Here is a 20,566-nt window from a genome sequence, read left to right as displayed (position 1 = left end):
GAGACCCCGTGAGGCTCCACCCCACCAACTCACAGACCCACCCAAGCTGTTAACAGTGGGTTTTCTATATTAATGGCTAGTCTTCACTAACACTTCATAACTTCTTAAATTTTCTCCAACAAGCAACAGCTGGCCTCCTCAGCAAGTCCCCCAGTCCCCATATCTCTTGCTAACTGGCCCCAGGACCGGGACTAGCAGCAGCCAGCCTATGTTCACAGCTTGGCTTCACCAGGGAATTCCCAAGCCCAGCAAAAGTAGCAGCCATCTATAGATTGTTGTGTAGCTTATACAGGGTGGCCCCAGGCAGAACACAGGTGGGGCAGACCTTGGCCTGCACCACCCAGAGAACTGCAAAACCTGCCCTCAGTGGACAGCTTCCTACCACACTGGAGCACCACCACCCTGCCCCTGCGCAGCTGATAGGGGAGGGCCAGTACAGAGAGAAAGGGTGGGAAGCCCCAGGTATTTGGTTTGTAAGTAAGCATTGTGCATTTTGATAATAGATTTTTACTTTTTAATTTCAGTTCTTCTTGATTAAAGATTAAAGTCACTAAATGTTCAGCAAGACCAAAAGCTTAAAAAAGTATTCTTCAACTTTCCAAAAACTAACTAAATATCGAAAAACAATTAACTTCCAAACAATAAAATTGGTTTGTACCTTTGCAGCGTGTATACATCTTAGAGCTATTAACGCTAAAACTATACTAAGATTTTTGGGATACTCTGTAACACTTTCACATCTTCGCAAAACCCTCTGCAGCAGGTCCTCCTGTCCCCTCCTTGCAGCGAGGAGACTGGGTGAGGCGCACAGAAGTGGAGTTCGCGTGCTGACAGCTCATTCCAGAGCTTCTGTTCCTGCCTCTGCGGGCATCAGGGGAGGATGAATGGAGTGCAGAAATACTACACTAGACCAAGAAGCTAGTGGGCTATCTAGGTACAGCTGTCTAGGAAGAAAATAAAGATGCTACTCTGGAACTTGAAATAGTGTTTGAGTCATTGAGCCCCAGCAGTAGAGGAAGTCATTTAAATAATGTGTGAAAAAATAGAATTTACATTGGTGGGAATTACACAAGGAAGTCTACCCTAACATTCTCACAGGAAGCCCACCATCGAATGCTCTCTCCTGAGATCATCTCCTTTACCATCTCTCTACAGAGGACCCTCTCTGTGTCTTGCTATCCTTATGAGTGGATTTGGTGCCTCACGGGCAAACCAGGACAGCAGCATAAATAGTCATAATCAACAATTCCATCAAAAACTCATCTTTAAACCACCTCTTCCAGGCTGTGTTCTCTCCTCCAACCAACTCCTTTCCTTTCTGGAAGCCAGGACTTCACAGCCTCTGAGCCACAGGAAGAAAGGCAGGTCTGCGCTGAGGCGAGGAAGGCTGCCTGTTCCCCCAGCTCTGCGCCAGGCCCTGTGCCGGGCTCTGCAGATCAAAAGGATGAACAGTAGCCGCCCCTGCCCACAAGCATCTCCCAGACTGGGGCAGGGACAGGCCCACCAAGTGAGCCCTGCAGTGCAGGGTGGCCGGGGCAGTGCAGTGAGGGGCCACGCAGAAGAGGGGCGCTTCGCCCTGGGAGGCGGGAGCAGAGCGCAGTCGGGGAGGCTGGTCAGCCCTGGGGGTCGCCCTGGGTTGCAGCCTGGCGCTCGGAGCATCCGAACCCCACTGTGCAGGGCAGGGCTGTGCACACAACACCCCCCTCAGCACGCACACGGGTCACATCTTTTCACTTCTCTCTCCCCCTCAGGTCCAGCTTGCGCCCCTTTACAGATGCGGGCTGGCAGATTTTCTTCTCCCTTTTCAAAGTCCCTGGAAGCCTGAAGGAGCTGGACCTGAGTGGAAACTCCCTGAGCTGCTCTGCAGTACAGAGTCTCTGTGAGGCCCTGAAATGTCCTCACTGCCACCTGGAGACCCTGAGGTGAGTCTGGCCCCACTTCTGTCCTGAAACAGGATGGACAGGAGATCAAGACGGAAGTTGTGTCCAGGATCGGGGTGTGGTGTCCGTATTCAGCAACCGTTCCCTGAGCCCCCCTGGCCACGCCCTGCGCCAGGGCCATGGCTCCTACTCTGAGCAAACACAGACAGGGTTCCATCCTCACAGCGCCTGCAAGGGACCACCGTCAACCACACAAACACGCGTGTAATTTCAGGCCCAGGGAAGGGCCTCCCCTGAAAACTACCTAAGAAAGTGTGTACTGAAGGCCACCTGAAGAATGCAGGGAGTTTACCTGAGTGAGGCAGGAGGAAGGAAAGTTCAAAGCCCCCGTGCAGGAGGGAGGAAGGGCTGTCGTGGAGCTGAACGCAGGCCAGTGAGGGTGCACGATGGAGAGCGAAGGAGCAACAGGGCTACAGAGATCGCGCAGCCAGACCCTCTGTGCAAGGCCCTGATGGAATTTGGTGGTATTTTTTTTTATTTCTAATGCAATGTGTTTATAATCAAAAGGTTTATCAGATCAGACCATTTTTGAAGTAGAGAGAGACTGCAGTATAGAAAATGGAATGGAGGAGAGCAAAAGTAGAGGCTGGGAGACCAGTTCATAGGGACATTTCAGTAGTTCCTATAACAATGGTGAGAGCTTGCAGGGAGGGACATTGTAAGTTTCTGTAAGAAATGGTGGTATCTTAGATAACAGTGTTGGCCTTGGAAATGGAAAGAAGTGAATCAAATCAAGAGTTGGTTGTTTTTTTTTAAAAAAATAAAAGGTAAAATCAACCAGACTGAGTAATGGATTACATTTATAGATCAAGGAAGATGGAGACATAAAGATGATGATCTTAGGTTCAGGCCAGAGGAAAACATGGGACGGTGGCACCATCCCCAAGATGGGAAAGAGTGGGAGAGGAGTGGGTGGGGGTTGGGAAGCCATGGGTGGGATTTTGTGCATGTTTATTTCAAGTTCTTGCGAAGTATCCAAAAGGAATATTCCAGCCTGTATCAAAAATGCTCTATGCAAAAATAAGATGCCTGAAAAAGCAAATCTCAATAAATTTAAAAGAATTTTAATCATACAAATTACATTCTCTGAATGTAATAAAATGAAATGGGAAATCAATAACAGCAGAAAATTTAGGAAATTCACAAATATACAGAAATGAAACAACATATTCCTGCATAAAGAATGGGTCAATGAAGAAATCATAAGGGACATTTGAAAATGTTTTGAGATGAATGAAAACAAAAATACAATGTACTAAAACTCATTTGATACAGCCAAATCAGTGCCTAGAGAAAAAATGAATTGACATCAATGCCAAAATTATAAAAAGAAGAAGGGATATGACTATACACCCACTAGAATGTCCCAAATCTAGAACAAGACAACGCCAAATGCTGACTATTTAGTGGAGCAACAAGAACTCTCATACACTGCTGGTGGGAGAGCAACACCATATGGCCACTTTGCAGATTCCTTCACAATAAACACACACTTACCACGTGACCCAACAATCGTTCCCGTACGTATTTATCCAAATGAGTTGAGAGCCTATGTTCACACAAAAACCTGCACAGCAATGTTTATAGCAGCTTTATTTATAATTGCCAGAACTGGAGAGCAACACATATGTCCTTCAGCCAGCAGGTAAATAAGCTCTGGCACATTCATACTGTGGAATGTTATTCACTGTGGGGGAAAAGTAATCCATAAAGCTATAAAAAGACATGGGGGAAACTTAAATACATATTGCTAGGTGGAAAAAAAGACAGTCTGAAAAGCTACATACTGTATGATACCAACAATGTGAAATTCTGTAAGACGCAAAAATACGAAGACAGTAAAAAGATTAGTGAGTGCCAGGGTTGGGACTGGTAAGGATGAATAGACAGAACATAGTGGCTATTCTGTATAACACTATAATGGTGGGTGCATATTCTTTTATATTTGTCTAAATCCATAGACTATACCTATGTCCAGCATGGCTCATTGGTTGGAGCATTGTCCTGTAACCGAAAGGCTGCAGGGTCAATTCCCAGTCAGGGCACAAAGCTCGGTAGCAGGTGTCATTCCCAGTCCAGGCACATGGGATCCCTGGTCCAGGCGCATAGTGGAGGCAATAATCAACGATCTCACTCGCATTGGTGCTTCTGTCTCCCTTCCTCTCTTGCTTCATATCCCTCTCAGAAGCAATGAAAAATACCCATCAGTGAGGAAAAAAAAAGTGATAGAATATGAAACAACAAAAGTGAACCTTGATGTAAACTGTGAACTTCGGGTGATTATGGTGTGTCAATGTAGGTCCACTGATTGCAACACATGTTCTACTTTGAAGCTCAGTGATGATATTGGGGGAGGCTGTGTATGTGGGGGCAGAGATATGTAGTTTCTGCCCAATTGTGCTGAAAAAGAAAACAGTTCTTTAAAAAAAAATGTATTTAAGAAAGAAACAGGAAGAGGACAGAGGCAAAGACTATGAGAAGAAGAAAAAGCTCAAATGTACAACTTAACATTCCACTTTAAAAATAAAAAAAAACAATAAAAGAAAGGAGGAAATATAACAAAAAGCAAGCAGAACAAAGAAAATTACATAGAATGGAAATAAAAACAGAGAATACAAAAACAATACAGAAAATAATGACAGCAAAAGTTAGCTCTTTGCAAAGATCAGCACAACAGACAAACTGAGTAGGATAAAAATTACATGATTCAAATTATTAATACAAAGAATGAAAGAGAGGTCACCACAATTGACCTCACTGAAAAATTTAAAGGGACTTCAAGGAAACATGAATATTTTAAGCCAACAAATTAGATAACCTAATGAAATGGACCATTTCCTAGAAAAACACAAACTATTGACACTGACTAAAGAAGATTTAGGAAATCTAAATAAACTTTTAACAGCCAGAGATTGAATTAGTGAAAGTAAGAAATAAAGAAAGACAGAAAGAACGAGAGAAAGAAACCTTCCTACAAGGGAAAGCCCAGGCCCAGATTGTTTCATTGATTAATTTACCAAACATTTAAAGAAGAATTAACACCAATATTCTCAAACTCTGCAAAAGAAAGAAAGAAATACAAGAGGCAACACTTTCCAACTCACTTTATAATGGTATCACTACCCTGGTATCAGTATCAGACAAAGACAAGCAAAGTCATCACAACATATTTAAAAAACTAAGGCCAGTGTCTCTCATGAATACAGATATGAAAATCCTCAATACAATATTAAAACATATAAAAAGGATGGTAAAGCATGACCAAGTGGAATTTATCTAAGGAATGCAAAGTCTGTTTAAACCAGGAAAATGAATCCATGTAATACATCATGTTACTAGAGTAAAGGACAAAACCTACATGATCATCTCAATAGACATAAAAAAATGTACTTGAAAAAATCCAACAGCTTTTCACATGAACAACACTTGTTCAATAAACAAGGAAAATATAGGAACTTTCGAGAAAACCTGATAACAACCAGCTATGAAAAACCCACAACTAACTTTACACTTAATGTTGAAAGAATGCTTTTATCCTAAAAATAGAAACAAGACCAAACTCTCTACTTTTCCAAGTCCATTCAACATTATACCAGAGGCTCTACCCAGAGAAATTAGGCAAGAGAATGAAATAAAACTCTTCTGTATAATAAAGGAAAAAGTAAAATTATCCCTATTTGCACCTTACATGGCTGTATTTTAAAAATCCTAAGGAAACCACAAAAAATAGCTATTAGAACTAATAAACTAATTAGTAAGCTTGCAGGGTAAAAGTTCAGCATTAAAAAAAAACTGTACTTATACATATTAGTAATAAACAATCCAAAAAATATAATTAAGAAAACAACTCCATATACAATAGCACCAAGAAGTATAAAACTTGGGAATAAATTTGACAAAGGAAGAGCAAGACTCATATACTGAAAATTACAAAACATAGTTGAAGAAGTTAAATCAAAACTAAATAAATGGTAAGACATTTCATGTTCATGGACTGAAAGACTTCATAGTGTTAAGATAGTCATGATTTCCAAAGTGATGTATACATTCAACCCACTTCCTATGAAAAAAAACAGATGCCTTTTTTTAAATAAATGGTCAAGCGGACCCTAAAATTCATATGCAAAAGAAAAGTTTGCATGTCCAGCCTTGGGAGACTCACCCTTCCCAATGTTGAATGGCCAAGAGAAGTCAGCATGGAGGCTTGAGGAAGAATAGCCAGGGAGGAGGGAAGAACTCCAAGGCAGTGTGTGTCATGGAACTTAAAGCAGTAGAGGGTTTCAAGGAGTGCGTGGTCATCAGGGGCCATTGCTGCCTGGAGGTCAAACACAAAAGCACTTGAAGTTGTCCATTGGATTTGTGATAGGGAAGTCACAGATGTCCTCAGCAGGAACAGTTTTGTGAGGTGATGAAGTCGGCACCCAAATAGGAGGAGACTAAATGTAAAGACGGAGGTGAAAATGAGGCAACAAATACAAACACCTTTATCACAGACTTTGGTAGTGAAGAACGAAACAGAAGGAAAGCAGAAGCGAATGTGGGATTTACTAGAGAGGAGGGACGTGTGTCCTTGTTTGCACTGAAGAAGAAAAAGGCCTAAGTTTCAATTTTTTTGATAAGGATGATGAGAGATACAGGAAGAAGGACTAATTGATGGTCTCTCTTTCCTCAGAGGGAGGCAATGGGAGAAAGACTGGCGTTGGAGGAGTTGGGAACACCTCCTACTGTAACAGAAGGACAGATGAAGACCTGGCAGAGAGAAGGTGGCCATAGACACATAGGTTTGCCTGTGGGAAGCTGATGGATTCCCATCTGATGGCTCCATCTTTCCCTGTGAAGTAGGAATTCAGTTCTATACTAAGAGTTTGAGGGTTGAGGTGTTGGAGGCTTGGGGAAGGTATAATATGGAAATGGCCACTGCACAGTGAGAGATCTCTTTTCTTTCAGATTTTACTTATTTATTTTAGAGAAAGGTAATGACAGGAATAAACAGAGGGAGAGAAATATCAGTCTCTGAAAGATGCAACAAACAATTGCCCCTCGCACACTCCCAAATGGGGACCAGGTCAGCTACACAGGCATAGGCCCTGACTGGGAATTGAACAGGCGACTTTTTGGTTCTTAGGCTGGCTCTCAATCCACTGAGCCACACCAGCCAGGGTGAGTGAGAGAGATCTCTGCCTTACAGGCATTGCTGGGGCCCATGTGAGAGTCACTGTTGTGATTCATAATGGCAGCCCCTGCCCTTGTTACTCAGCTGAGAGTGAGGGTGGGGGAGTGGGAGAAGGGCAGAGGTTGGGGTTAGCTGGAGGGATATAATGGGAGGTCAGAGGGTAAGGAATTCAGTCATATAGCCAATGACATATCACAGAATCTCAGCTAGATTCCAAGAGAAGTGAAGAAAAGAAATTGGGACAAGCTTAGAAGAAAGGAGAGTGTTAAGTGGTTGTTCACTGAAGAAGGCTTAGGTGGAAGAAGTTGAGCAAGTGGGAGATGATGGCAAATCTAGGTTTCAACTTTTCTGACCTACCATCAGCAGTGAAATTTCCACTGAGATGCAGATTTTCATATAAATCTTTATGGGGATGGCCACTGCTCTCAAGGTGAACACTCGGATACAATACAGTATGTAAAGGCCAAGATCTAGGATCAGAATGGAATTTCAGAGACTTCAAGATAGCAGAGGAGAGAATGGAAGTCACACTAACCTCCTCCCAGGATCAAACTGGAATTACAACTTAATTGTGAAGAAATCACCTGGAAGAAACTGAACACTAGTGGGAGAGGAGCTTTATAACCTGAGACAGACAGAAGAATCAGCTTCAGCACAACCTAACTGGTAAGGAGTGCGGTAGAGACTCGAGAAGGTGGGCAGGGCACCCATGGTGGCAGTGCCAGAGGGGTATTGAAATGGCCAGTTGGATCCCCCTGAGAAGAGACATTTCTAAATAATAAGCAGGGATCTCCAGCTACAGCACCAGAGCCCCAAAAAGTACACAGATAACAACCTGCTGCAAAGAGCAGCAGGTTGCTCTCTGCCAGAGACAGGCGCCTGAAGATGCTAAGAGCCTTTAAAGGTCCAACGCATAAATTTTTATTTGCAGCCATTTATGCTGGTCTCCGGCACAGGCAGGGGCAGAGTTGGCTGGCGACACCTGGGGAGAGACTGGGGAGGGAGGCTTTCGGGAGAGAAATGAGAGTCGTCGACAGGGTCCTGGTGCTGACTCATGCCCCACACGGAGCAGCCATATTACCCAGAAGGCCACTCCCCTGAGCAGTAGCAGCATGAGAGGACACAATAACCCATCCCCCAGGAGGGCCTCTGCCCCTCCCTGTGGTGTCTAAACCTGAGTGCTGAGTGCAGAGTGAGTAGATTAACAACTGAAAGAGACAACCACAGACAGAAGATTCCTGAAAGTCTCAGACTGCCTAGGGGTAGACAGGGTCAACATTTGACATCATCAGAGGCAGATCCAGAAAGAAAAAACAGCGGTCTCCTATCATAGAAGTTCACACCACAATGTCAGGAAATGAAGACAGATCAATTTAATAAGCAGAAGCAAAAAAGAAGAGTCTCACAAACAATGGGGAGATAAAGAAACACTCCCAAATAGCAGGGAAAGGAGGAATGTCCAGGAAAATAACTAAATGAAATAGAGTCAAGTTAACTATCAAATGCTGATTTCAAAACAATGGTTCTAAGGAAGCTCAGTGCGCTCAGTGCACTCAGAGAGAATTATCAGAAACTACTGGGAAACTATGAGAAACTTACTGCAAACTCTATCAGCATGAAAAAGGACATAGAAACTATCAATAGGAGTCAAGAGGAAATGAAGAATACAATTTGTAACTTGAAGAACACAGTAGAAGGAATCAAAAGCAGGCTAGATGAAGCTGAGGACCGAATCAGCAAGCTGGAGAATAAGGTAGAAAAAGCTCCCAGAAAGAGCAAGAAAATGAAAAAAGACTCAAAAAGAATGAAGCGGTGTTGAGGGAAATGCAGGACAACCTGAAATGTAATAATATCCGTATAATAGGGATACCAGAAGGAGAAGAAGAAGAGGAAGGAATAGAGAACCTGTTTGAAAAAGTAATCATGGAAAACTTCCCTGATATGAGGAGAGAAAATGTCACACAAGTCCAGGAAGCACAGAGGGTTCCATGCAAGAGGAACCCAATGTGGTCCACTCCAAGACACGTCATCATTAAAAAGGCAAATATCAAAGACAAACAGAGAATCCTAAAGGCAGAAAGAAAGAAACAGGTAGTAACATACAAGGGAGCCCAGGTAGGGCTGGCAGCTGACTTCTCAAAAGAAACACTACAAGCCAGAAGGAATGACAAGAAATATTCCAAGCAATGAAAAGCAAAGGCCTGCAACCAAGACTGCTCTACCCAGCAAAGCTCTCACTTAAAATGTAAAGCGAAATAAGGAGTTTCCCAGACAAAAGAAGGCTAAAAGACCTCCACCAAACTAGCATTGCAAGATATGCTAAAGGGACTGCTTTAAGAAGATGAAGGCAAAGAGTCTATGAATACCCAGTTCTTCTCACACTCACCAATACTTGATATTACCAATATTTTTAATAGTTATTAATCTGATTATGATAATCATGTGTTATTTTAACTGTCACTTTATTACTTTTTGAAACTAAGCTTGGTTTTGTTTATTTCTTGCCTATTTCTATAATTTTTTAAAAGCTTTAAATGGCTTTTTGGTATTCTTTACCCATTTTTTGATTAAGTGTTTGTAGAATTTTTACCCTAAAAAAAAAAAATTAACCCTTTCTTAGATATGTGCAAATACTTTCTTATTCTATTACTTGTCTTTTAACTTTTTTTGCATGTATATTACTCTATAGTCTTAAATGCTTAATATAGTCATATTGTCAACATTTTACTTTATAACTTCTTGGTTTGAATATGTTACTTCAGGGCAAGAAAAATATTATTTTCTTTTTCTCCTAAAACTCCTTTGATTTTACATATTGATTTTTAACTCACCTGAATATTTCTTGCATAATGTGTGAAATAGGGCTCTATATTTGTTTTATTTCAAGTAATAGTGGTCCATGCACTTTATTTGTTCAATAAGCCTCATTTTCCTCATTGATTTGAAATATCAATTTAATCATGTATTACATTGTTAGACTGATATATACATTTGTTTCTAGAATGCTCATTTTTTTTTCATTGATCTACTTGATTATTTCTGTCCTGTTATCATGTTCATCAAAATAAGAAGCTTCTGCATGGCTAAAGAAAACATCAGCAAAATGAAAAGGGAACCAACTGTATGGGAAAATATATTGGCCAATTAAACCTCAGACAAGGATTTGATCTCCAAAATATATAAAGAAATCACACAACTCCACTCCAGGAAGACAACCAATCCAAATAAAAAAATGGGCAAAGGACCTGAACAGTCACTTCTCCAAGTGGGATATACCCAGGGCCCAGAGACAGATGAAAGGATGCTCAGCATCACTAGCCATCAGAGAGATGCAAATTAAAACTACGAGGAGATACCACTTCACACCAGTCAGAATGGCCATCATAAACACATCAACAAACAACAATTGCTGGTGCAGAGGTGGAGAAAAGGGAACTCTGGTGCACTGTTGGTGGGAATGCAGACTGGAGCAGCCACTGTGGAAAACAGTTTGGGATTTTCTCAAACAGCTAAAAATGAAACTTGCCTTTTGACCCAGCAATTCCACTGCTGGGATTATATCCTAAGAATCCCAAAACAACAATTCAAAAGAACCTATGCACCCCAATGTTCACAGCAGCACAAATACAATAGCCACGGGCTGGAAGCAACCTAAGTGACCATCAATAAATGAGTGGATCAAAAAACTATGGTACATTTACACAGTGTATTACTACACAGCAGGAAGGAAAGAAGGAAGGAAGGAAGGGAGGAAGGGAGGGAGGGAGGGAGGGAGGGAGGGAAGGAGAGAAAGAAAGAGAGAAAGAGCTACTACCCTTCACAACAGCATGGATGAATCTGGAGAGCATTACGCTAAGGGAAATAAGCCAGGCAGTGAAAAACAAATACCATATGATCTCACCCATAAGTGGAACATAATCAACAAAACAAACAAGCAAGAAAAATATAACCAGCAACATTGAAAGAAAAATAAACTGACAGTCACAAGGGAAGGAAGAGGGTGGTAATGGGGAAAAGAAGGGGAAGGGTCAAATCAAGGAAAATGTATAAAGGACTCATGGACAAAGTCAAAGTGAAGAAGGATTGAGGGTGGGAGGTGAGGGTGGGTAGTGCAGGGGAAGTGGTGGAGGGGAAAATGGAGATAAATGTATTCGAACAATTTAAAAAAAAAAGAATGGCATTCCTCCTGATCAGAAAGACTAATCTTGGCTGGCAAGCAACTGGAAGATAGATGTACTTTGATTACAGATTCTAAAGGAGTCCACTCTTCACCTTGTATTGAGACTTCGTGGTGATGCTAAGAAAAAAAAAAGAAGAAGAAGAAGTCTTACACCAGTCCCAAGAAGAAGAAGGTTCAGCTGGCTGTCCTGAAATACTACGAAGTGGCTAGTAATGGCGAAATCAGTTACCTTCATCAGCAGAGCCCTTCAGATGAATGTGGTTGATGCAGTATTTGTAGCCAGCCACTTTGGAAGACACTATTGGGGCAAACGTTGTCTTGCTCACTGCTTCAACAAACCGGAAGACAAATAATTGTATATGGGTTAATAAAAGACACGAACTTAAAGAAAAAAACCTAGGCTTTGGGACCTCCTCTATCCACATGAGGCTGTGCCACATTTCTAAAACTATTCCAATGGGAACCACCCATGTGAAACTGGCAGAGCTGGGATAATTATTTACACTGTGCAGATAATAAGAACTGAAGCTCAGGGAGTTTAACTGTTTGCCCAAATTTACACAAAAATGGGAAGGCTAGGCAGGCTCTCTCTGAAACATTCACACACCTTTTCTCAGGCATGAACTTCTTTCTTTCTTCTAGACCCTCAGGGTCTCCCTGAGACTCACAACCAGGGGACCAATGGGCAGCAGCAGCTCATCTGGGGCATACCCCCTACACTTGTCTCCAATGCCCCATTTTTCTCTGACTCTCCAGTGAGCTGCCAGCAGCCCTGCCTGGCTCACTTCTTTCCCATCACATGTCCAGGGAGACAAAGCAGCTCCGCCAAGCCTCTCTTCTCTTGCTTCTTCGATTCTAAGCTCTCCTTTGATTCACTGTTTCCAGCTTTAATAAACAATTTCTCAAAATAAAAACAAAAACAAGTGCCCTGGTTGATGTGGCTCAGTGGATCGAGCACTGGCCTGTGAACCAAAAGGTTGTGGATTGGATTCCCAATCACAGCACATGCCTTGGTTGCTGGCCAGGTCCTCACTAGGAAGCTACAAGAGGTCCCCGCTCGACGTTTCTCTCACACATTGATATTTCTCCTTATCTCCTTCCCTTCCCCTCTCTCTAAAAATAAATGAATACAATCTTTAACAAAAAGAAGTAGTAAATGGGAGGGCTGGAACTAGAAATCAGTGAGCGTAGTGTGCAACACCAACTCCAACTCTTCATCAGGAAAGCTAGTATCTAAGTCATGCTCACTTAATGGGGTAGTGTAATAAAAAGAAGTTTTTCACCAGAACACTAACTCTGGACCAGGCAGATATGAATACTTCCTCACTAGAAGAGTTGAAAGAACCCAAAGATTTCCTGCCTTTGGATGTAAGAATGTCTAAGACCTTAGAGCAAAGTCTTAACTAATGTTTGTTTTTCTCTTGAAATCAGTTGAGTATGCTAGACTCAAGGATTCTGGGTGTTCTGTCTTTTTATGAACATGTAAAATTGAGTATAGCACATGGACAAGGCAGAAAGGAATTGGTAAGGGATAGGTTAGAGATCTGAAAGAGTGGATTCCAGAAAGAAGGTCAGAGAGGAGGCAGGAGGACGTGGAGTCAAAGACACGGGATGAAAGAGCCTTGACCCCCCCCCCAGGGACGGAGGAAAAGAGAAGGGCTGCATGAAAACGGAGACGCGGGGCCGTGTGACAGCAGGACGGAGACGTAAGAGGAAAGCAAGAGACTCATGTCCCGTAGCAGCAGCACGCTTCAAGCACTATTCTAAGCACATCGGATAAATTATCTCCTTTGACCTTGTCAAGCACAATGTGCAATGGGCATGGTGAATTCATGTTACAGATCAGTAAACCCGAAGATGAGGAAACCTGCCTCATGTTCAAAGAGTAACTGGCGCAGGTAAGATTGACATCATGTCTGCACGACACCCAACCAGGAAAAGAGTAGCCATGTCCCAGCTGTAGTGTCCTCCACCTCATTCAGAGCCCTTCCCACAATCACATTCCATGTCCCATCAAGTGGGTACCTGCCAAGTCTTCATCATCAGCTCAGGACCGAAACCCAACACTCTCTTCTGGGACGTCTCAGAGTCTCCTCCAAATTGGTGTATTCTAAACCAGACTTTCCTCTCTAAACAGAGAAAACCTTTTTCTCCTCTAAGGACCAACTAGATAATTCATAGGATCCAGTAGAATATGAACATGCAGTGCCCTTGCTCAAACATCAGAAACAACATGCCACTAAGATACTAATACACAAAGCTTTATTCCTTCCACCCCAGACTCTTCCTGTATCACAAAGTGTTTTTTAATCGCTATTTAAATCTGCCCTCCCTCTGGCATGCTGCCGGGGCGTGCAGACCCTCTCAGGTGCCTGAGGGCCCTACCAACGTGTCAGTGTGACCGCAGCCGAACACATGCCAGCCTTCTCCTACGGGCCACCAGACCCATGCACCATGGCCAAATGTCTCCTCACCCCATGGGCCTATCACCCCAAACCAGAGTAAAGAGAAGACTACCAAAGACCACCACCTGAAAGCTCATAGGAGACCTATCACATCCCAGGGTATTTCCATGAGGCACTAAGTATGGGAATCATTGTGGGTGAGAGACTTCCCCCCAAAAAATCACTAAATCATGCCATGCTGTTGTCACCAAGCCCTACTCCAAATGCCACACCATATCCACACCCAAACCCAATCCACACCATGGCTGATGGGAAGGCTATCGAGGGCCCCACAGCATAAAGGGACAGGGAAGTAGGTGGCCAACAACTCTTCCCTCAGAGGAGAAGGTGGCAGGAATTGGGGACACATGTGAGACAAAGCTCCGTCATGCCATCAGAATTCACTTACAAAACACAAATTTGCAGATTATTAAGGAACTCAAGTTGGCAACCACAGAGCAATAAACCCCAATGGCATGCATGGGCTGTACATCTACAAGGCCGATGCTGCCTCCTCTCACACTGATTCTCTCAGTACGTGGCAGCAGTCCCGGCTCCATATCCACTCCAGAAGCCTCCCTGCCCCCACGAGAGAGGCACCGAGTGCTGTTGGGGCCACAGGAACGTGTCCCACAGGCACTGCTCCGACCCCGGTGCTCATCCTCCCCCACCTGGACACCGGCTTCCTGCCTCACCCCGTCGGACCATCCGCCACTCCCATCAGGGGTCGTTCCCAGGCAATGCAAGAACACATGGCCACCCTCCTCAAGAACGTTCACTGGCTCACCGCTGCCACCTGAACCAGGTCCACCCATCTAATAAGCACATTGAAGACCTGCCACCATCTTCATATTCTCTGTCTTTACTCTCAAACTTCCTCTCCCCTCATGTAGTCTTTCTGACAACATCACTAAACACATGCTGTAGGCTCACATCCACCCTGCCAGCCTGCAGAGTCCCCTCCCTCCGCCTCGTCTAGGTGAGCGCTTACCCACCATCCAAGGCTCCCTCACAGGTCTGCTCCTCCTTCCCTGGTGAATATTCGCCCTCATCCCTCTGCCTTCAGCTGCACCCGACACGCCCCTCTTCACTCCATTTCATTAACTCATTATCCACATACTTACTCAGTTCCTACTATGTGTGTGACCTGCCATAGGCACTGGGGTACAACTAAAATAAAGCTCCTTCCTCAGTGAACATACATTTATGAAGAAAAACCAAAAAGCAAATGAATAAGTAAAATACATTGCATGTGAACTGGGCTATAGAGGAAAGTAAAGCAGAAAGGAATAAGGGCTGTGGCTGGAAACTACAATATCAAACAGGAAAGGAGGTGAGGAAAGAGTTCCCATGGGAGCTTTAGAGGAAATTCCTGAAGCAGGGGAGAGAACACACCCTGCGACCTGAGGTGAGAGGACTGTCCCTGGCAGAAGAAACAATAGGTGCAAAGGCCCTGAGGTGAGACTGTGCCTGGAGTGTTTAAGGAACAAGGATGTCAGCGAGGATGCAGATAAAAAGGATAAAAGGTGAGAAGAGCGATGACAAGGAGCCAGATCTCCTGTGTCCCTGAGTCAAAGACAAGGACCTTGAATTTAACTCAAAAATCATGTGAACATGGAAGGCTTTTTTGAAAACAGACCTGAGAACTGACCAGCTGTTCTTTTTTTTCCATGTCATCCCCCAGTACCTGTGCATTTCTATGGGTCTGTGGAGGTTTGCTTACCTCTGTCTGACCCAGAGAGGTGCCAGTGCCAGTCGGTGTTTGTGCAGTAGAATATACAGGTGAGTAAACCCAAGGCTCTCGGTGCATGTCTCCCACAGGCTGGCTGACTGCGGCCTCACTGCAAAGGGCTGCCAGGACCTGGCCTGCGGGCTGAGTGCCAGCCGGTGTCTGACCCAGCTGGACCTGAGCTTCAACAACCTCCTGGACGCCGGAGCCCAGCACCTTTTCGAGAAGCTGACAGTGCCCACCTGCAAGCTGCAGCGACTACTGTAATTGCTGCTCATGGGCACTCACTGGAAGAAGGGGGCAGAGAGGAAGTGAGAACGTGGCTTAATGGGGTGATGTGCTGGGGAGCAGGGGGCTGCCCTTGCGTCGAAACGCACCAAAGCATCCCCTGCCAGCTGAGCAGGAGGATGAGTTAACAATTAGACCCAGTGTGCAAGTGGAACGTTGCGGAATCGTACCAAGTTGATGTGGAGAGTAGCACGGTTGGCTAGAGACACACCCAAGTGAGAAACTCTGACTTGCTGCATCCTTAGTGGTTCCTTAGCAACAGTAGTAAGTCACAACCTCCTAGGTTACTACAACGCAGACACGTCTCTGTCTGCCTTTGTTATCACCAAGGATGCCCAGTGGGCCACAGGCACTGGAAAGGGAAACCAGAATCTAGTGCCCCAAGGAGAGGGCTTTGTGAACAATGAGGTTGGGCTCATGCACATCTCTCCCACAGGCTGGTCAGCTGTGGCCTCACGTTTCGCTGCTGCCAGGGCCTGGCCTCCATGCTCAGTGACAGCCCCAGCCTGACAGAGCTGGACCTGCAGCAAAATGACCTGGGCAACCTGGGAGTTAGGCTACTCTGGAAAGGGCTGAAGCAGCCCACCTGCCAACTCAGTCACCTATGGTAAGTCCTTGTGGGTCCCTGCACGGCAGAGATCAGGGACCGGAAGGGAGAGGAAGGAGAAGGAATGTGAGGATCTGAATTGGAGAAGGCAAGTAAAGGGACAGAAAATGAATTGTCAGCCTGCGTTCCCTACGAGCTCCACCACTTACTTGGGCCAAGAGATGTGAGCAGGTCTTCACCTAAGACTCAGTTTCCTCATGTATGTTAGACCCTCATATCCACCTCATACATTGTGATGAAATCAAACACAAGTAAAACCAGGACAGCTCTGGGAGCAGAGTTGAGGGGATCAAACGATAACAACCAGCGAGGCCACACGTTCCAGGGGACGCCCCTGTCCACCTCCCCACCCCAGGATGCGCTCCCTGCCTTGCTTCGTTGCCTCATCCCTCACTCCCTCATTCCCTCATTCCATGCCTCCCATGTACCAAGCAATGAAAGGAACACATGAGCACCCCCCTCAAGAACGTTTACTGGCTCCTCTTGCCGCCTGCACATGGTCCCAATATCTAATAAGCACATTCAAGAACTACCAGTATCTTGATATTTTCTGTCTTTACCCTCAAACTTCATCTCCCCTCATGCAGCCTTTCTCTCAACATCACTAAACATTAGGTGCTCTGTGCTCACATCCACTCTGCCAGCCGGGAGACTCCACTCCTACCCGCCATTGAAGGCGCCCCTCATCTGCCTGCTCCTCCTTCCCTGCCTGCTCAAAGTTCACCCCGCGTTCCTCTGCCTTCAGCTGCACCCAGCATGCCCCTCTTCAATCTCTTCCAATCATTCATTAAGCACACACTTGCTAAGTTCCTACTGTGTGTGAGACGCTGCACTAGGCACTGGGGTACAACGGGAAATGTAAACTCCTTCCTCATGGAACACCCATTTGTGTGGGAAAAACCAAAAAGTGAATAAATAAGTAAAATATGTTGCATGTGATGTGGGCTACAGAGGAAAGTAAAGCAGAAAAGAATGGGGACTGGAGCTGCAATTATAACAGGGAGGGCGGTGAGGCACGGTTTCCCCAGGGGAGCTTCTGAGCCAATTCCTGAAGCAGGTGAAACAACAGGCCCTGAGGTATCAGGTGAGAACACTGTCCCTGGCAGAGGAAACAGCAACTGCAAAGGACCTGAGACAGGGGTGTGCCTGGAGTGTTTAAGGAAGAGCTAAAGGGGCGGTGAGATGCAGACGAAGAAGGATACAAGATGGGAACCGAGAGGACAGGGAGCCAGATCTCCAGAGTGCCATAGTCAAAGACAAGGACCTTGAATTTACTCAAAAGACATGGAAACATGGAAGGCTTTTGATCAAAACTGACCTGCTGTCCTTTGTTTCTGTGTCATCCCCCAGTACCTGTGCATTTCTAGAGGTCTGATAGGTCTCACTCTCCTCTCTCTGACCCAGAGAGGTGCCGGAGAGTGCTAGTGGGCGTCGTACTGTAGAATCAACAGGTGAGTAAACCAACGCTTGTGGTGCGTGTCTCCCACAGGTTGGCTGACTGTGGCCTCACCGCAAAGGGCTTCCAGGACCTGGCCTTTGTTCTGAGCACCAACAGAAGCCTGACCCAGCTGGACCTGAGCTTCAACAAGCTCCTGGACAGCGGAGTCCAGCACCTTTCTCAGAAGCTGAGAATGTACACCTGCAAGCTGCAGCAACTGCTGTAATTGCTCCTCTTTGAAACTAGTTGGAAGGACGGGGCAGAGAGGAAGTGAGAACGTGGCTGGATGGGGTGATATGTTGGGCGGCAGGTGGATGTCCTCGTGTTGAAACGAGCCAAGGCATCCCATGTCAGCTAAGTGGGCATTTAGCAGGGCTGATGTGTTACCAGTTAGACCTAGAGTGCAAGTGGAATGTTGGGTCAATTCATTGTACCAAGTTGATGTGGAGAGGAGCAAGGTTGGCGAGAGTCCCACGGGACTGAGAAGCGGTGACTAGGTGCATCCTTACTGGTGCCTTAGCTGCAGCAGAAAGTTAAAACCTCCCATGTCACTGCAGCCAGACATGCCTTTAGCTTCCTCTCATGTCACAAAGGAACCCCAAAGGGACACATGTACTCGAAAAAAACCAGACCCTTGTTAACAGAGGAGACAGCCTTGTCAACCGTGACGATTGTCCCGTGCACATGTGTCCCACAGGCTGATCAGCTGTGGCCTCACATCTGGCTGCTGCCAGGACCTGGCCTCCATGCTCAGTCACAACCGAAGCCTGACAGAGCTGGACCTGCGGCAGAACGACCTGGGAGACCTCGGCGCGAAGCTGCTCTGTGAAGGGCTCAAGCAGCCCACCTGCCAACTCAGGGGCCTGCGGTGAGTCCCTGTGGGTCCCTGCAGGGCAGAAGGCAGGGAAGGAGAGCGAGGAATGGAAAGGGGTGAGGGCTCTGAGATGGACAGGGAAGTAAAGGGACAGAAAATGAATTGTCAGCCTGTGTTCTCTACCAGCTCTGCCCCTTAATTGGGCCGAAAGAGATGGGCAGGTCTTCCCCTGAGACTCAGTTTCTTCTCCTAGATAATGAAACTGTCATATCCACCATATAGACTGTGATCAAAAAAATGCATTTAACACAGGACAGCTCTGGGAGCAGAGTTGAGGGGATCAAACGATAACAACCAGCAAGGCCACACGTTCCAGGGGACGCCCCTGTCCACCTCCCCACCCCAGGATGCGCTCCCTGCCTTGCTTCGTTGCCTCATCCCTCACTCCCTCATTCCCTCATTCCATGCCTCCCATGTACCAAGCAATGAAAGGAACACATGAGCACCCCCCTCAAGAACGTTTACTGGCTCCTCTTGCCGCCTGCACATGGTCCCAATATCTAATAAGCACATTCAAGAACTACCAGTATCTTGATATTTTCTGTCTTTACCCTCAAACTTCATCTCCCCTCATGCAGCCTTTCTCTCAACATCACTAAACATTAGGTGCTCTGTGCTCACATCCACTCTGCCAGCCGGGAGACTCCACTCCTACCCGCCATTCAAGGCGCCCCTCATCTGCCTGCTCCTCCTTCCTTGCCTGCTCAAAGTTCACCCCGCGTTCCTCTGCCTTCAGCTGCACCCAGCATGCCCCTCTTCAATCTCTTCCAATCATTCATTAAGCACACACTTGCTAAGTTCCTACTGTGTGTGAGACGCTGCACTAGGCACTGGGGTACAACGGGAAATGTAAACTCCTTCCTCATGGAACACCCATTTGTGTGGGAAAAACCAAAAAGTGAATAAATAAGTAAAATATGTTGCATGTGATGTGGGCTACAGAGGAAAGTAAAGCAGAAAAGAATGGGGACTGGAGCTGCAATTATAACAGGGAGGGCGGTGAGGCACGGTTTCCCCAGGGGAGCTTCTGAGCCAATTCCTGAAGCAGGTGAAACAACAGGCCCTGAGGTATCAGGTGAGAACACTGTCCCTGGCAGAGGAAACAGCAACTGCAAAGGACCTGAGACAGGGGTGTGCCTGGAGTGTTTAAGGAAGAGCTAAAGGGGCGGTGAGATGCAGACGAAGAAGGATACAAGATGGGAACCGAGAGGACAGGGAGCCAGATCTCCAGAGTGCCATAGTCAAAGACAAGGACCTTGAATTTACTCAAAAGACATGGAAACATGGAAGGCTTTTGATCAAAACTGACCTGCTGTCCTTTGTTTCTATGTCATCCCCCAGTACCTGTGCATTTCTAGAGGTCTGATAGGTCTCACTCTCCTCTCTCTGACCCAGAGAGGTGCCGGAGAGTGCTAGTGGGCGTCGTACTGTAGAATCAACAGGTGAGTAAACCAACGCTTGTGGTGCGTGTCTCCCACAGGTTGGCTGACTGTGGCCTCACCGCAAAGGGCTTCCAGGACCTGGCCTTTGTTCTGAGCACCAACAGAAGCCTGACCCAGCTGGACCTGAGCTTCAACAAGCTCCTGGACAGCGGAGCCCAGCACCTTTCTCAGAAGCTGAGAATGTACACCTGCAAGCTGCAGCAACTGCTGTAATTGCTCCTCTTTGAAACTAGTTGGAAGGACGGGGCAGAGAGGAAGTGAGAACGTGGCTGGATGGGGTGATATGTTGGGCGGCAGGTGGATGTCCTCGTGTTGAAACGAGCCAAGGCATCCCATGTCAGCTAAGTGGGCATTTAGCAGGGCTGATGTGTTACCAGTTAGACCTAGAGTGCAAGAGGAATGTGGGGTCAATTCATTGTACCAAGTTGATGTGGAGAGGAGCAAGGTTGGC

At 45.8% G+C, this 20,566-nt stretch overlaps 2 protein-coding genes across 2 annotated transcripts in view; both read left to right on the top strand.

Moving 5' to 3' along the window:
* NLRP1 (NLR family pyrin domain containing 1) overlaps nt 1-20,566 on the top strand; it is a 96,796-nt gene that overhangs the window by 59,063 nt on the left and 17,167 nt on the right. Inside the window, exon 4 of the mRNA XM_054575673.1 lies at nt 1,752-1,922. Within this exon, the coding sequence (XP_054431648.1) occupies nt 1,752-1,922 (171 nt within the window). The remainder of the gene's footprint in view (nt 1-1,751; nt 1,923-20,566) is intronic.
* Nucleotides 18,532-20,357, top strand: LOC129072360 (NACHT, LRR and PYD domains-containing protein 12-like). The gene is made up of 2 exons (XM_054575849.1): nt 18,532-18,667; nt 20,154-20,357. The coding sequence occupies exons 1-2, from the start codon at nt 18,546-18,548 to the stop codon at nt 20,326-20,328; spliced, it is 297 nt and encodes a 98-aa protein (XP_054431824.1). The 5' UTR covers nt 18,532-18,545; the 3' UTR covers nt 20,329-20,357.

Source organism: Pteronotus mesoamericanus, unplaced genomic scaffold (genome assembly GCF_021234165.1).
Source record: "Pteronotus mesoamericanus isolate MK-2021 breed Mesoamerican mustached bat unplaced genomic scaffold, CSHL_Meso_final contig_317, whole genome shotgun sequence".
Taxonomy (NCBI): Eukaryota; Metazoa; Chordata; class Mammalia; order Chiroptera; family Mormoopidae; genus Pteronotus; species Pteronotus mesoamericanus.
Note: the sequence above shows the minus strand (reverse complement) of the source record. Positions and strands in the feature narration are given on the sequence as shown.

Coding starts and splice junctions, on each gene's coding strand:
- LOC129072360 (XM_054575849.1), top strand. CDS start 18,546: ATGCTCAGTCACAACCGAAGCCTGACAGAGCTGGACCTGCGGCAGAAC. Junction 18,668..20,153: donor TGCCAACTCAGGGGCCTGCG/GTGAGTCCCTGT, acceptor TGTCTCCCACAG/GTTGGCTGACTGTGGCCTCA.